Source organism: Trachurus trachurus, assembly GCF_905171665.1.
Source record: "Trachurus trachurus genome assembly, chromosome: 9".
NCBI classification, from domain to species: Eukaryota; Metazoa; Chordata; class Actinopteri; order Carangiformes; family Carangidae; genus Trachurus; species Trachurus trachurus.
In genome coordinates this window covers 16,545,863-16,561,991 of record NC_139895.1, presented here as the reverse complement: position 1 = coordinate 16,561,991, position 16,129 = coordinate 16,545,863, and the positions used below count along the sequence as shown (strand labels likewise).

At 40.2% G+C, this 16,129-nt stretch overlaps 3 protein-coding genes across 3 annotated transcripts in view; 1 reads left to right on the top strand and 2 right to left on the bottom strand.

The window, feature by feature from the left end:
- msh3 (mutS homolog 3 (E. coli)) overlaps positions 1-3,710 on the bottom strand; it is a 37,268-nt gene extending 33,558 nt beyond the window's left edge. Inside the window, exons 1-7 of the mRNA XM_083978369.1 lie at positions 3,449-3,710; positions 3,211-3,325; positions 1,724-2,007; positions 935-1,168; positions 550-666; positions 342-459; positions 100-239 (exon numbers count right to left, since the gene is read on the bottom strand). Of these exons, the coding sequence (XP_083834495.1) occupies positions 100-239; positions 342-459; positions 550-666; positions 935-1,168; positions 1,724-2,007; positions 3,211-3,325; positions 3,449-3,586 (1,146 nt within the window). The 5' untranslated portion in view covers positions 3,587-3,710. The remainder of the gene's footprint in view (positions 1-99; positions 240-341; positions 460-549; positions 667-934; positions 1,169-1,723; positions 2,008-3,210; positions 3,326-3,448) is intronic.
- A 479-nt stretch (positions 3,711-4,189) lies between these two features.
- On the top strand, positions 4,190-10,157 carry LOC310991177 (lymphocyte antigen 6G-like). The gene is made up of 4 exons (XM_083978791.1): positions 4,190-4,249; positions 6,164-6,214; positions 7,109-7,216; positions 9,745-10,157. The coding sequence occupies exons 2-4, from the start codon at positions 6,166-6,168 to the stop codon at positions 9,897-9,899; spliced, it is 312 nt and encodes a 103-aa protein (XP_083834917.1). The 5' UTR covers positions 4,190-4,249; positions 6,164-6,165; the 3' UTR covers positions 9,900-10,157.
- Positions 10,158-12,966: 2,809 nt separating this feature from the next.
- On the bottom strand, positions 12,967-13,980 carry LOC310990991 (alpha-(1,3)-fucosyltransferase 7-like; the record flags this gene model as incomplete). The annotated part of the gene is made up of 1 exon (XM_083978558.1): positions 12,967-13,980. Exon 1 carries the CDS (start codon positions 13,804-13,806, stop codon positions 12,967-12,969), a length of 840 nt encoding a protein of 279 aa, XP_083834684.1. The 5' UTR covers positions 13,807-13,980.
- Between the last annotated feature and the right edge of the window lie 2,149 nt (positions 13,981-16,129).

Sequence of the window (16,129 nt, the reverse complement as noted above, 5' to 3'; positions counted from 1 at the left end):
TCATGAAAACATACACCCTATTTTTTTTCACAATGTGTACATCATTGTAATCCTCCTTTTTTTGCTTTATTTTTAAGATTTTGTGCCCATGATACTCACCACCAACCCTACAGTGAGCTGCGTCTTCACTTTATTCCAGTTCTCACTGATACACAGCAGGAAGCTGTCAGGTGGGTCCACCGCCACATCCCCACAGACCCCCTCCTCTACATCCTCCAGTCTGCCCAGCGGGTTCACATCTCAACAAAAACAAACTGTCAAGGAGCTGTAGACTCACACACGTGGTCAAAGGTGGTTTTTCGGGACACGTGCACACAGATATTCACAGTCTACAAGGATACCCTCTCCCACCAGAGTGGACTTGGTGTACAGAGCACTGAGCTGACGAGTGAACAGGGCGTTCTTATTGACCCCCAAGGCCTTGATCGCAGACGTCTCCGTCTGCTTCACCACACCAACCTAAAAATTCAAGACAATGGTATATTTTGATGAGTAACAATGTGGCTCTTGACAGCCTGGATTTGCAATATACTACACATTACTTCATACCTTGTGCCCGTGGGACACCAACCGTCTGACATGGACAAACAAGCGATGTGTGGGGATGCTGCACGTCATGAAGTTATGATCCAGGTGACAGGTGATATTCAGCTCCTTAGCAGCAATCTGTTCACACACACAAAGATGACATCAGTGAAACCTTTGAAAATAACTGAGGCCAAATTTAGCCTTCAGGTAAATTCTCAAATTTCTCATTACTCCAGTTTTTTGACATGATGACTAAAACTTGTTTTTGGTTTGAATTTAGTCCAATTAGGTGGACCTTTTTTCAATGGTGCTGGCACATATTCATAATGATAATAATGATATTAAAACAATGCAAAGAAACCAGAAATTAATGTTCATGTTTGCATGGATACTTTTCAGCTCTCACCTCTGCATCCTCCCCAAAGAACCTGTACTTGTAACCGCACTCCACAGCCAACAGGGCGTCTTTGTGTTTCTCTTTGAGCTGGATGACCTGCTGCTCCAGGGGAGTGTAGATGCTTTTTGAGCGTCTGGAGGGGGCGCTGGCATCTGACGGAGGATTCGGATTTGCACCTTTTCCTCCCCCTCCTCCCCCAACTCCTCCTCTTCCTGACTTTGCAAACTGAGACAAGACGAATGGCTGCAAAGAAAAACACACACACACACCACAAAACGGTGGTTCACCCTGGCAAAAGCCACAGTATTGTTTAGCAGTTAACAGTTCCCCACTTGGCACTTTCAGTTCTTGTTTGTGTGTGAGGAAAAAAACACATTATGCTAAGATTATGCCCCTTTACAATTTCATCTTTATCTTTACAGACTTACGAGATACCACAGTAGATTTCTTGACCAGACAGTATCCATATTGATATATGGCAGTTTGAAAACCCAATAATGATGAATAAATGCTTAATAAAGTTTTATCATAGAAATATTTGTACCAAAAAATAATGAAACTCCAACCTTATACAAGGCTGCTCTTTTCTCCACACAACTCACACTATTGCATGTAACACCTCATCCTACCCTCCACTCCATAAGGAAGCTGGCTTTTGGCCCTGTCTTGCTCATGGACGCTATAGTGTGTCAGATGCTTCCTGTTATTAGGGGCTTCAACTGTCATCATTGGCCGTTGTGCTGCCAAAAACCCACTCAGGTGAGTACTGTGTGATGGAGTCAGTAATTATAACGACACCTGTTTTTTAGCAGCCATTTCATTAAACTCCTCCTCGGCCGAATCGTCATCCTCCTGCTCCTCCTCTGCCAACTGAGGTCTGTTTTTATTGCTGTGATGATCTGGGACATCTTGAGGAGGCCAAACGCCGCTTCCACCATCACAAATTTTACTGCCAGCAGCCTCTGTCCTCTTTTCTTCCCTTTGACTATCACTGTTCCTGACAGTGGGCTCGGCCGTCAAGTTGAAGCCTTTCAGCTTCTCCAGGGTGGAGGAGCAGAGGCTTCTTGCTCCATGACTCAATGCTTGAAAAACAGAGTAAGAGTGATTACTATTATGATTATTATATACAGTACCTTGGAAAAGTATTTACACCCCTTTAACATAACCACATTTTGTCACGTTACAACCACCAACTTAAATGTATTTTATTGGGGTTTTATGTGATAGACCAACACAAAGTAGTGCATAATTGTGAAGTGGAAGGAAAATTATACATCGTGTTGAAGAAATAAAAATCTGAAACCTTGGTTTGCATATTCAGCCCCCCTGAGTCTTTTTGCTGCAATTACAGCTGCAAGTCTTTTTGAGTCTTTTTGCCCATTCTTCTTTGAAAAATAGCTACAGTTCAGTCAGACTGGACGGAGAGCGTCTGTGTCTGTGAACAGCAATTTTCAAGTCTTGCCACAGATTCTCAGCAGGATTTAGGTCTGGACTTTGACTGGGCCATTCTAACACATGAATATGCTCTGATCTAAAGCTTTCCATTGTAGCTCTGGCTGTATGTTTAGGGTCGTTGTCCTGCTGGAAGGTGAACTTCCATCACAGTCTCAAGTCTTTTGCTGCCTCTATAGGTTTTCCTCCAGGATTGCCCTGTTTTTAGCTCCATCCATCTTCCCATCAACTCTGACCAGCTTCCCTGTCCCTGCTGAAGAAAAGCATCCCCACAGCATGATGTTGCCACCACCATGGCTCACAGTGGGGATGGTGTGCTCAGGTTGGTGTGCAGTGTTCTTGTCATTTTGCATGTCAGCCAAAAGTTAAATTTTGATCTTTGATTTGTAAAAAAAAAAAAAAAGTATCATTTTCCTTCCACTTCACAATTATGTGCTACTTTGTGTTGATCTATCACATTAAATCCCAATGAAATACATTTAAGTTTGTGGTTGTAATGTGACAAAATGTGGAAGAGTTCAAGGGGTACAGTATGAATATTTTTGCAAGGCACTGTAAATGCTGTGCAAATCTATAAATAATTTGCTCTTTTTCATAAACAACCTACACATGGTTGCGGTTGCACTTTGTCTGTAGGTTGTCACAATAGCCTACCATTATGTTCCAATTATCAAAATTCCCATTGTTTGAGCTTTAGGCAAGCAGTGTGTTCACATTGTCAACTTCACAGACTCAATATCAATAGCAAATCATGTTGTTTGATGTATTTGAATGGTGGTAATGCTGAGGCTGGTTGGGTTTGAGGTAGCCCACATTACAGTGCGCACACTCACCTTTACTCTTCTGGCAGGGTAAAAGCTCACAGTCCAAATCCTCCACCTGCTGATCCTGTGCAGACAGCTTTGCTCGTTTTGATGGCAGTCCAACATTTTCAGAGGAAAGTTTCTGCTGCAGGAGACAAGCAGCTCAGGTTCAGTGTTGAAAAGCATTCAAAACCCGAGCATATCTGATCCACGCATTTGTGCATGTCTGCGTGTGTGTGAGAGTTTTACTCAATGAAGAACACCTCACCTTGCCCCTTGAAACCTGCTGCTCATTAGGCTTCTGCTTAATCCCACAGTGAGTGTTGCTGCTGCTGTTGCTGCTGCTAAGTTTTGTGAAGTACCTGCTGATCGGAGCGTTGCAGGACTTTTTCAGAGACTTTGGCATCTTTGCTCTTATCTCTTTATCTGCGCCGCGGACTTAAATGCGTAGAAATGTGTGCACGTAACGTGCAGCCCGTCGGTGTGGCACGGGTCTTTAGCCTCAGTTTCCTACCCGGCTTTTCAAAACATTGCGGCGCATTTGCTGAGCTCACGGGGACGCATAAATGACGCAGCCAACGTCAAGTCAATTGGAGAACATAAAAGTTTCCGGTTACACCTTTCAAAATTAAACAATTGAGCTTGACAATATGGTTGTTTGTGCACATACAGTAGTCGGATTCGATTGAAGGTTAAAAAATATATGGGATGGGGGATTGTATTATTATTATTATTATTATTATTATTATTATTATTATTATTGTTATTGTTATTGTTATTGTTATTGTTATTATTACTGACTCTTGTGTGAACTGTCTTAGCCTCCACTATTAGTTAGCCATACCAAAGTAGCCTACAGACCTTTTCATCTCCTCTTGGTACATCATCTCCTCTACAATAGTTACGTCATCCGGATACGCTTTTATTTTGAAATTGATCAAATCACTTCCGGTACAACACAGTATTTAATAAGCGCTCAAAACCTTCATTTCTAAACAAATGGGGTGCACCACTTCCACCTCCAGGCAGCTCAACCGTTTCATGACAAATCTCTGATACACCTTATAAGGTAAGCCCAAGCTCTTTATTAAACGGGCTATATAGGCCTACGTTTTATAAACATAATGCTGTATAGCTACATTTACATACATAAGACATAATTTAATTTAGGCTACCTTAAACATTTTTCATGAATTCTATGCTATTCTGATGTTAATTGATTTATTCACTAACGTTTTTTCAAAACTATCACAAATACATTATTTTTGTCCCCCCCTAATGATTTTAAATAGGCTTTATGCCAAACCATCTTTGGCTGAGCTCCACTACTTCCTGAACTTAAACAAGCTCCTTTACTTCCTGTCTTACATTGTTGGACAAACTGATTAATCCCGGTGTGTCTGACCATTGTTGTGACTACTGAGGTCAGAGTCAGACAGATTAATAGACAAAAGTATGTATTTGTGATAGTTTTGAAAAAATTTTAGTGAATAAATCAATTAACATCAGAATAGAGCTTGGAGCTTGTTTAAGTTCAAGAAGTAGTGGAGCTCGGCATAAAGCCTGTTGTTACATTATGTAATTATAGGCCTAGGCCAAAGTCCTTCTACAATATAGAATGTCTCTGCCTAGCCTATGTAGGCTAATATGCAGTAGCCTACCAGGCCAAAGGTTTGGACACGCCTTCTCATTAAATGATTTTTCCCTATTTTTATTACTTTCTTCAAGATTCACACTTATATCAAAACTATGAAGGAGCACATATGAAATCATGTAGTAAAGATGTGTTATACAAAGCAGAATGTGTTTAACATTTTTCTAAGTAGCCACCTTTTGCTTTGATGACAGTTTTGAACACTCTTGACACAGATTTATATTGGAGACATTAAAACTATGAAGGATGGAATTATGTAGTAAACAAAAAAAGTGCTCATTAAAGTTTTACTGTATTGTCATGTGACCTAAATTCAATTGTTGGTTTGGGATTACTTAGACCACAGAGCTTCCACTCTGTTGAGTGCTCAGCCCCTGTGGGAACTCCTCCAAGACTGTGAAAAACTGTTCCATGTGGCGCCCTCGTGAAGCTGATGAGAGAATGTCAAGAGTGTTAAAAACCGCCATCAAATACTTTGAAAAATCAAAACATATTCTGCTTTGTTTAACACTTTTTTGTTTACTACTTACATATGCTCTTTCATAATGTTGATGTCTTCAGTGTGAATCTACAATGTAGAAAAAAATAAAATAAAGGAAAACCATTGGAAGAGAAGGTGGGTCCAAACTTTTGACTGGTATTGTAACTCTTTGAAAAACTACTGGAAATACAACTAGCTATTATGATTAGATTGAAAGGTTTTTGTTTTTATTTTTTTAAGAAAATATTGGAATCACAAACACTTAGGCTATTTGATCTAAGTGAACAAAAGATCATTGAGTCAAGCCTTATTCAAACACGGTGAACCATGCAACAGTGCTGACATGTCTTTACAGGTCAAAGGAGTCAAATGAATCGGCGAGTAATGTCACCTTGTGTTAAGAATTTTCCATTCAAGTTAGGCTTCTCTTCTTGTTTATTTGAATGTCATCTGAGAGTGAGTCAAAAGAAGGAAGTGAAAGTATTTTGCCCATCCAGACAACATCTGATATGAGAGAGAGAGAAAAAGTACTATACGTGTAAATAAATAACACAAAATATCTTTTTTTTTTGTTCCACAAACACAGATCTTACACAGACTAGTAGATAGTCTGCAGTCTGAGGAAGGAGTTGTTTTCAGTTCTGTAAAGTGTTAATCTTCCATACGCTTGTCTCCAGAACAATGAGGTCACTTTAGGGCTGGCGTTATTCAGGGCACTTGGGAGGAAGCTTTGTAAGAAAATGCTAATGCTTAAAGTCTGAAAGAAGACGGAGAAGTTGCACTGAAAGAGAGAAGTTTCTCCCCAGTTCTGTCTCACAAGCTTGATTAACAAACTGTTTTCTTCACAGTCATGATGCAACTATATAGAGCTATGATCCTGTTGATGACTCTTTCCACAGGTAAGAAAAACCTATTGACTTGTGCGTATGTGCTCTGGACTGGTTTAACTTAAAAACTCAAGTTCAATTGTTGCCTCTGTTGCTCACCCTGAGGTTTCTCCAACTTTTTCCCTGTATAAAGGGTTTTCTTGGTATTTTTTCCTCGGTCGATGTGAGGGTCTAAGGGCCGAGGATTTGGCATGATGCTGTGTAAAGCCTTTTGAGACAAACTGTTTGTAAAATCGGGCTATACAAATAAAATTGCCTTGCCTTGCTTTGCCTTGCCTTGCCTTGCCTTAAAAACACGAGTGAACTCAACTTTACAAACTCAGGAAGGTATAGATTGTTTAATTAATAATCAGTGTTTGAACTTGATATTCTAAACTTTTTCTTGTCAATATATGCCATTTCAACTCACAAAATTCAGTTATACTAGTTGTTTAACTCATTGAACTTGATATTTTGAGTTGAAACTAACTATATTACATTATCCATTTGAAAAAAAGGTGCTTTGTCTTGTCAAAGGAACATACAATTAGACACCCTTTCAGCCCACATTATTCTGTTTAATTAATACTCATACCAATGGGCTTTATGCACAGTTCCACAACTTCCTGAAATAAGCCAGCTGGTTTATTTCCTGTTTTACATTATTGGACCAACTAATTAATCCAGGTGTGTCTGACCTCACAACAATGGTCAGGCACACCTGGATTAATTAGTTGGTCCAATAATGTAAGACAGGAAATAAACCAGCTGGCTTATTTCAGGAAGTTGTGGAACTGTGCATAAAGCCCATTGCCTTTTCAAGTTATGTTAACTCGTGTTTTTAAGGCAGCAAATTAACTTAAAATTGCAAAGTGGTTATAATAATGTGGCATGTTTTGAACTGCTGAGTTCTGTGTCTCTCTACAGTATGTGGGTTAAGGTGCTACACATGCACAGCCGCTGCACCTAAATCCTGCACGGACACCAAATCTTGTCCTGTCATCTTCAACCGTTGTTTCTCTCTCAGAGTGGACGGTAAGTTTGTTTTTACATAACAGAACATCATATCATATCATATCACAGTTCCCCTACACGACAAAAATGAAACAGCTGATGCAGGATGTTTTTGTAATAAATGCTCAGTCGCCATTTTACACAACATAATTGGCCCTCATTTATGAAACTTGCGTACACCAAAAAAATGGGTGTACACCAAATTCACCTCAAGGATCGGCATTTATCAATCTGAGCGTGAGCGTACGGTACGCACAAATCTCACGCCAGCTCTGACCTGGGGCCTCATTTATCATTGTGGATACACCTTTTTTTACGCCATTTTCCCCTCGTTTTGTGCGTACGCACTTTTCTCCGCCAAATTTGGGATCTATAAAGCCAAAACCTGACGGGGAAAAGTGCGGACATTTACACCCATTTTGACCCTGGCGTACGCCTTTTTTGAGGAACAGGAGGAATTGGCGACACCGTTGCTGAGTCAGAGAACTGCAGTGTGAGAGGGAGAGAGCAGCGGAGTACATTTAGAAGAGCACAGTAGGATTTTTTGAAGTAATTGTGGTAGTGGTGGACCGTTGATGCTGGCAATCCAACCCGCTCTATAATAACACTAGGCTATATGTTAATTAATAAACAGAGCGGATTGAGGATTTTGCTTTTTTGATTAGGCTATGTGTGACGTCCGACAAGGATCAAACCATCCAAGTTTAAAAACACACCGGCAGCAGCGCACACCGATCTGCAGCTACTGAGACTGTTATTATTCTGTCACCTGAGTTAACGAGGTGCACGTGTGTTTGGAGCTGACGAGAGGAGAGAATAAAGAGTGAGACAACTCTGAGGCTCTGAGGAGGAACTGTGAATGGAAAATGACCTAAACCAAGTCCAGTAGAGCTGTAACTGTGTAGTGGAAAGGCGTGCAAAGTAATGGTAACTATCGTCCTGCTTCCTACATTGTTTTAACATCTAGGTAAAAAAAAAAAAAAAAGATTTTCTGGGATAAAGGGGCAGATTACATAAGATTCTTCTTCTTTCTGCTCCCTTTTGTTGAGATTTGGGAGGTTTTTGTTTTTATTGTAGCTTATTAAAATGCAAGATCATTTTTCTGACTGATTTATTGCCCGTGTATCTGCTTTCGGAGAAGCGGAGAAGTTCCGCTTCTTTCCTCTGTCCTCCGCCCGTTGTCTCGATGTCACTTTGTTGTCACAAAAGTTGCTGCGCCACAGAGAGCACATGGCTAATTAAATATGCACGTGCTGACTATATATAGTTGTATATAGGCGTTCCGGGGGCGGAGTAAGAGGTGTGTTCACGTGTGCACCATTCTTGAGTCCTGTGTGATTTATTGCGGAGAGTTGTGCGTACGCACAGTTTGATTGATCTGAAAAAGGTGTAAATATTTCGGGTGTACGCCATTTTCGTCTTTTCGCCGTACGCAAATATTTAGTAGCAGTTTTACACCCTCTTTGATAAATGAGGCCCCAGGTGTACGCACATTTGGAACCAGCGTAGAACATGCAGGAAGGAGTGCTGCTGTGTCAGAACGATTATTAAACCATAGTCTAATAACGCAGCGATGTGGACCACATGTTGTTGTTGTTGTTTACATTGATAAAAAGATAAAAAAGTAGCCAAAAAAAGAGAAACGATACCACCAAGTCCGTGTTGAAAATTTAACTCGACTTTTATTTTGAGCAACTGAGATGAATTAAAAACCACGACGTGACAGATGCTCGTTAATTCATAATCAGCTGTGTAAACAGGAACAGTCAATGACAGACAGACCTGTTACTGTAGATCACACACACAAACTTCCAACATCTGCAGCACCAGAGCATGACCGGACAGCTCCTCAGTCTCTCTCTCTGCCGGACACCGGAGCCCCCGCTACCTGTCCAGGTGCAGCTGATCTCCGCGGCGGAGTGTTTTTTTTTCCCCCCGTCACCGGGACCTGTCAGCGGGACATCGGGCCGGTGTTTCACATCCCTCCATCAGCCGAACCATGCCAGCGGTGCTGATGGTCATAAAGTCACGTTCGCAGTAATATGCCAAATGATTTCTCCTCAATCACTTGTGTTTAGTAAACTGCAGGAGCATTTCATTAGATCGCTGGGTTTCCTGACGTGGTCGGTGACACGTGCGTCTGCAGCCTCCATCCACCGGGATGACGCTTATCAATCACAAAAACTATCAATCTATAATGTCCAGATATTTAATGTTGCCGCCCTCTCCCTGTTCAACGCGGTAATGTCGGTAAAGTCCGTATTCTTGGCCGTCTTCCGTGTCTCCATGTCGTAAAAGGGGCAGGGCGACGCCTCTAAAGCAGGAATATATCGGGCGTGACATTTAAATGACGCTCGTTTTCAGCTGCCGGATTTATCACCACCACGCCGGTTCTACGCCAAAATCAGCAGCGTAGGCCTACACACTTTTAGTAAATCACACGTGACACTTGGCGTACACTGATATTTACACCAGAATCTACACCAGATCCTGCGCAAGTTTGATAAATGAGGGCCAAAAAGTTTGTGTTTTCCCATCATGTTTTGCAGGTTACGACATGGTTACCAAGGGCTGCCAAACCAGCTTAGCATGTGTGAGTGCCATGGACTGCTGTGAAGGGGACTTGTGTAACAGTGCTGTGCCAACTGGTCCTAGTGTCATCCTCCTGCTGGTATCCTCAGCCATCATTACAGTCTTTCTTTGAGGCTCTGGGAGAGCTACATCCAAGAATTTTAAATTTCTGTGCTGCTCTTTTTCCCAATGTAATTTGTACAACTAAATAAACAAATTTTAAAACTGAAAAGATATGAATTGATACCCTCTATCTGAGGGGAGACCAGGGTTGTTTGGCCCCCTTTTCACTCTTTGCTTTAGCACTCATAATTTATGTGAGAATATTTAAACCAGTATCAATTATACAGAAAAATGAAAATGTGACTCTCTTTAAATAAAAAGATGAAAACAATGAATCATTTGATTTTTTTTTTTAAGAGAAAATATTGAATTAAATTCAAATTTAAATGTAAATGTAAAAATCATCTCACTGTATTTTTATTCCTCCCCATTTCACTGTATCTTAGATCTGATGTGGTTGGTGGGGTTATTTACAATAGGCTTAATCAGAATCACTGTAATCTCAGTTCTGTCATAGGTTAGATTAAACTGATACATTTTATGAAAACGACCACAATAGGTCGAAATAGATTGGTCTTGAAGCCGTATTTAGAAAAATCAATGACAGAACAAGTAAAAATTACGTCAGTAGACAATTAAGGTATATGTTTAATGCTTTGGAAGGAGTTAAAGGCCTATACAATTGGCAGAAGCAGCAGTGACCTCTTGACAAGACATGGTCTTATTTTCGCAGTAGACATTTTGACTGACAAAGCAGATGACAATGTGACTATGAGGCAGCAGACACATAGTATCAGGAACCTGAAACTGAAACAGCAAAACTTCAGTTCAGATCAGATATGGTTTGTTGCCTGATATCACTGATACGAACTCGTCCTGCTATTTAGGCTACGCAAAACCAATAACCAAATTCACAGCTGCCCCAAGAACAACAAAACACCTTTATCATTTCTCACTAACTCACTCAACCTCAGATGGTCCCAAAATGCCATCAAAGTATTGATTAAACCTGTGCACAGGACCTTATTTGCCACCTGCACGCTGTATGCAGATCTACGAACACTGGGGATCGTGTCTTTCAAACGCGCAAAACAAACGCACTATCCATCTAGTCTTGTAGTAGTACAGTATGGGGTGCCTCTACCCTGGTGTGGAAAATATTGGCGAGGAGAACGTGCAAACAGTTATTCATGAGATTGCTGGTGCTGAAACTCCTCCCTCTCCAGTCTTCAGTTTTTCAGAGAGACACTACCATCGCCCATAGACTGTCCTATAAAAAGCCTTTACCACATCTTCGATCCCTCCCGTGGTATTACCTGCTCATCGCAGAAAGAAAGTGAGCTCCACCTGCTGTTCAACACTGGTTACATGCGTCTCTTCGCCTACATTTTATCAGCCCATCATCTCTCTTTTGCACCTCGCCTTCGCCGTATCTTGCCATCTTCCCAAAAACTTCATCTGCTGGTCTTTTTTTTCCCACAGCTGCATTTACTTCCTCACAAATAATATTTAACGTAGCGTTTCTTATTTACTGTGGCTCAACAACAACTTTATTTGCCTCTTCATAAATTCCATTAGATCGATTTCATTTCGCCATTCTGTTCAAACTCGATCACAGCATGCATGCTCCTGATAATTCACTTCATCTACTAGTCATCTAACATTGGGTCTGCCGTAGAAACAGGAAGCCACAATGCAATGCCGTACCCGCTTTGCTGTCTTCACTAAAGGCAACACCAAATTTGCGTAGTTGACAGAAATCACGTCATCACTCGCACCCTGTTCAGCCGCAATCCACGCTCAGATATGTGTGTATAAGTGGAAAAACTAGGCTAAACAATGCTTTTGTTTTGAAATCAACTTTTACTTATACTTAATTTTCTGGGAAGATGTAAAAAGTTCTACACATGCCAAAGTTAATCAGAAGGCTATATGTTTATTAATTGTTAATTTGGATGCAGAGAGAGATTATCTATATCTTCTCATCATCACACTTCTTTCATCTAGTGGGTACATGGGTGTGGCTTTTAATGAGGTCAAATTATACTGTAAATGTTGAAACTGATAGAGGAGTTGACTGTGCTTGAGAAAAAATCTGTTAAAATGTTATCCTCACATGTCAATAACAGCAGAAATTATAACCCTAAATCTAATTTTAAAAAAGAGACTGAACCTGAATATGAACATTTTGTCAACACAAGGGTTTATTTGGTCTTTTGGCAAAGTCTTCCCCAAGGCTAGGAATGCAATTCTGATGTGAAGTGTAATTAAAGGTGCGCTCCAGTTGTAGGTCAGAAGTTGGAATTTCTAAACTCCAAATTGGAGTTTAATCTGGCCTCCTGAAATTGGATCTTCAAGGTCGGAAACAATCCCAAAAGTCCCAACAGGAATTCAAGGGGCCTGCTACTTGAGTCAACAGTAGCCTAGTGAACACTCTTCAGTTTTGCTGTTTATTTTATTTGTTTCACATTTAAGTCAGTCATGTAAATTGTACTGTTCAGTTATTCTTCCTCGACATTTTCTTGCCCTGTTTGTATGTGTAAAAAAAAGACACTTAACAGTAGGCCTATTAGCTACTGTAGCAGTGGCGGCTTGCCCATTTGTTTTGGTCCATGTTACATGTTTTTGATGTTTTATTTGTAAGGAATTTGTAGATTCTTTGCATTGAAACCTACACTCCATCTCCATCTCATGCAGCAAAAAATATCCATAAGGGTTTTGAACCCCAAACAGACGCAGGTCTTGACCAGGGTTGGGGGTAATGTTAATCAGATTTTTTGTGGCATCATGAGACCTTTAGAAAGAATGATCAGGTACATTTAATCAGCATTTGATCTTCCCATTGCTTCCAAAAAGCTAATTAAGTTAACCAAGTATTTTCAGACACCTAAAATTAGTTGAAAACTCATTTAAAAAAATCATATTATAATAAACAGACATTTCACTGAATTTGAAAGTTTCTCTGTTCAAAATGTGAAAAGAGAAACATGCTTCTGTGGTTTTGACACATGTTTATTTATGATTGAAGTTCCCACTTCTGCTTTCTCATACAGTGAACCACCAACCGAAGAATATCTCGTGTGGTATTTTATGCTTGCATTTGGTTACAAAACAGTGAGAGCATGAAGAAGACAGTCTTAGCAGTTGACCCAACTCTCCAGGTCATGGTAGACTCTATTGGCGGGTAAACTTGGGTACTTGACACAGATCTGACACAACCTTTCTCTCCAATCAGTGTAGGTTTTGATTCTGTGAGTGTGACGCCATTCAAAGTACTGCTCATAGGCCTGCCTGTCTGCAGCAACATGCTTCAGATAGGCAGCAAGTTGTGCTATGCTCTTGAAGTCCTCGACATGGATAAAGGAACCGGGAGGAGCCAACGCCTCATATGTGGCCCTGCTGGGGCCAAGAACCACTGGGATGGCTCCTGCTTGGAAAGCGTTCCTCCAGAGCTTCTCAGTGATGTAGTCCTTCGTCTGAGAGTTCTCAAACGACAGATAAAAGACACATTTTGCAATGGCGGGCAGCAGATTCTTGTCAGCCAGAGGTCTTTTGTTCCAACTGCCATACACGTTTATGGGGATATACTTCTTCAGACTTTGGTAAACATGAGCCCGAGCCTGGTCAGGATTGTATTTGGTGACAACCCAGCTGACGAGGCAGGAGCGATTTGGAGCAGGAATCTGGAAGCTGGAGTTATCCTCTCCTCTAATGGTCTTTCCATAAGGGATGGGTATATCTGCATCACGTCTATAGGTCATTGTCCAGTTGAAGAGGCCATTGAGTTGCATAAGGTTTTCGTTGTTGATGGGAGGCTCCATGGACATCCACACCCAGTGCTGGGAGACTGGACGATCCACGTTCAAGGGCAGCGCTGATAGACTGTAACTCAGCTCATGGTGGTGGAAGACGACCACATCGGCACTGGAGAGGTCAGAGGTGTTATCAGAGAGCGAACAGTGGCTGATGTTGTACATCTGCAGGCACTTGTTCCCATCGAGTGTGTAGGAGCGGCCAAATGGCCAGTGCCACAGCAGGATGTTGATGTTTCTTTGAGGAACATCTGCATGATATTTCTGCAGATGAAGTTTCTGGTCCAACAAAGTGTAATAAAACAAAGACGAGAGAAAGCTGAGGAGGGCGAGGAAAAGGAGGAGGCGGAAAGCTTGGAATTCAGATGTCGTCATGGTAACTGGAAATAAAAGGCACAGATCACTGGTTTGGAACTTGAAAGGAAGGAAGGGTAGATCAGAGGTACGATGCAATGTTTTCACAGGGTTACAATGCAGGAACTGCAGAGGGTGTTAACAAGAATAACAACTCCACATATCTCGTTCTTTTTTAACACATTAACTAACAACTATCATTTATATAATTCAGTGAGCTCAATTTCAAGTGAACATAGTAGAGATGTAAACAAAAAAATATATATAAAATTGTTTAATATTTTTTCTAATGTGGTAAATTATTTTGAATAATTTGTGTGAAAATTGCATCAGATAATAACAAACTGTAAACTAGCAGATGATTTAATGAAATATGCACTGCTGTCTGTGTTCTCTGTGTTGTCAGTATTAGTTCTACTTCTCTTTAAGGTGTCATCATCAGTATTGCACACTCCTAATTGCTAAAGAAAACGTATTTTCATGGTTTAAAAAAAAGTACAAATCAATCAATACAAAATACAAATCAAACTTTTTGTCACACAAATTACCGTCAAAATCAGATGACAATGAAATAAACTAATGACTGGTCAGTCTTTTTTTTTTTTTTAATCAGAGAACAGATTTTCTATCAATATGATTAATAATAAATACTTAAAATAACTTGATATGAGTAGTGTGGGAACTCTTTGTGTGTATTGATGACGAAGCATCTTCTGATAACTGTCAAAAGCGTCTCTCTAACGGTGGCACACCCACATAACTGGGTACAACAAACTCGACGTCATTTCAGAGACAGAATATTTTATGATAAAAAGATATATAAACAATGAGGACATCAGTCTGCAGCAAAATTTGTCAGATATGCAGGAGGGTTTGAATAAAATAAACTTACCAGGATTTTCATGGCATCAAGCTGCTGCCCGCAGAACGTTGTCCTGCTTAATACATCCTAGAAAAGGAAATCCTGCCACTCATTTCTTACTTGACAGTTACACACATACCCACCCAGTAGGGGTTGACATACTAGTGTACAACCTACTATGTCTGTGGTCACTAGTTCAAAAGCGGTGAGAAAAGAAAACATTTTTCATACTTTATAACCACTTACATAACCTCTAAAAAGAGTTTTGACGTTTTCTGTATACCAAAGGAATACATTGTAAAGAACCAGTCTAGACTTGCTCTGTGTGAAAAGTCCTTTTTTAAAAAAAGAAAATGTTATGTTAATAATATCATCATATTAATAATTAAATCTTATACTCTTTAATAATAAAGATAACGCACATTTTACCAATGAGCTGCACAGGGAATAAAAAAAAATCTTATTATAAAAGAACTATAAAACGTACAAATACCTCAAAACACATTTAACACTAATACATAAAATAGACCTGAATGAACTTGAAATAACATCATGCAGATTTTACTCTTAGAGAGGACAGGTTTTTTTATTCTGGTGTTTAGCTGGTTTTAGGTTTAGGTGTCACCCACACCCCACATTACCGACATCTATCACTGTACCACCTTGTTTCATTCTCATGTACCTTCCTGTTTAACTGCTTGTGCATCTGCTGTTTGCAGAATTGGCACTGAAGCACTGATGATCTAGATTTGGAAACCACAAGCTGGTCTTCCTCTTCCTGTTTCACAGCTCTGCAGAGGAAAGGGGCACAGTGTTAGGCAGCTCCTGTAGGCACCAACCACATCTTAACTGTTTCAACGAATTGTTTTTTCCCCCTGGTCTCTGTGTCTCTGTGTCTCCCCCATACTTTCACACGCCACTGCATTTCTTTGCAATGGATCAAAAGCAAACCTAGCGCATATTTCTAGAGGATATAACATGTTTACATTTAGTTTAGTTTATTTTATCTTAGTTTAGCTTATCTTTGTGCCATACTTGAATACGTCCTGCAGTGGTGTCCACAAGAATAGGGTAGATGAATAAACTGAAAACAATATGCCTCTGGCTCTGAAATAGTTTATGTGTCATGATTTATCCAAGGATTTGGGGTGAATGAACGCTTCAGGAATGTTCTCCTCTTATGAGTGTGTTGTTATTTCATTTGAACAAACAATGCCACAGACCATATATGACTTCAGATTATATAAATATTTATTTCTTCCATTTCAGCTC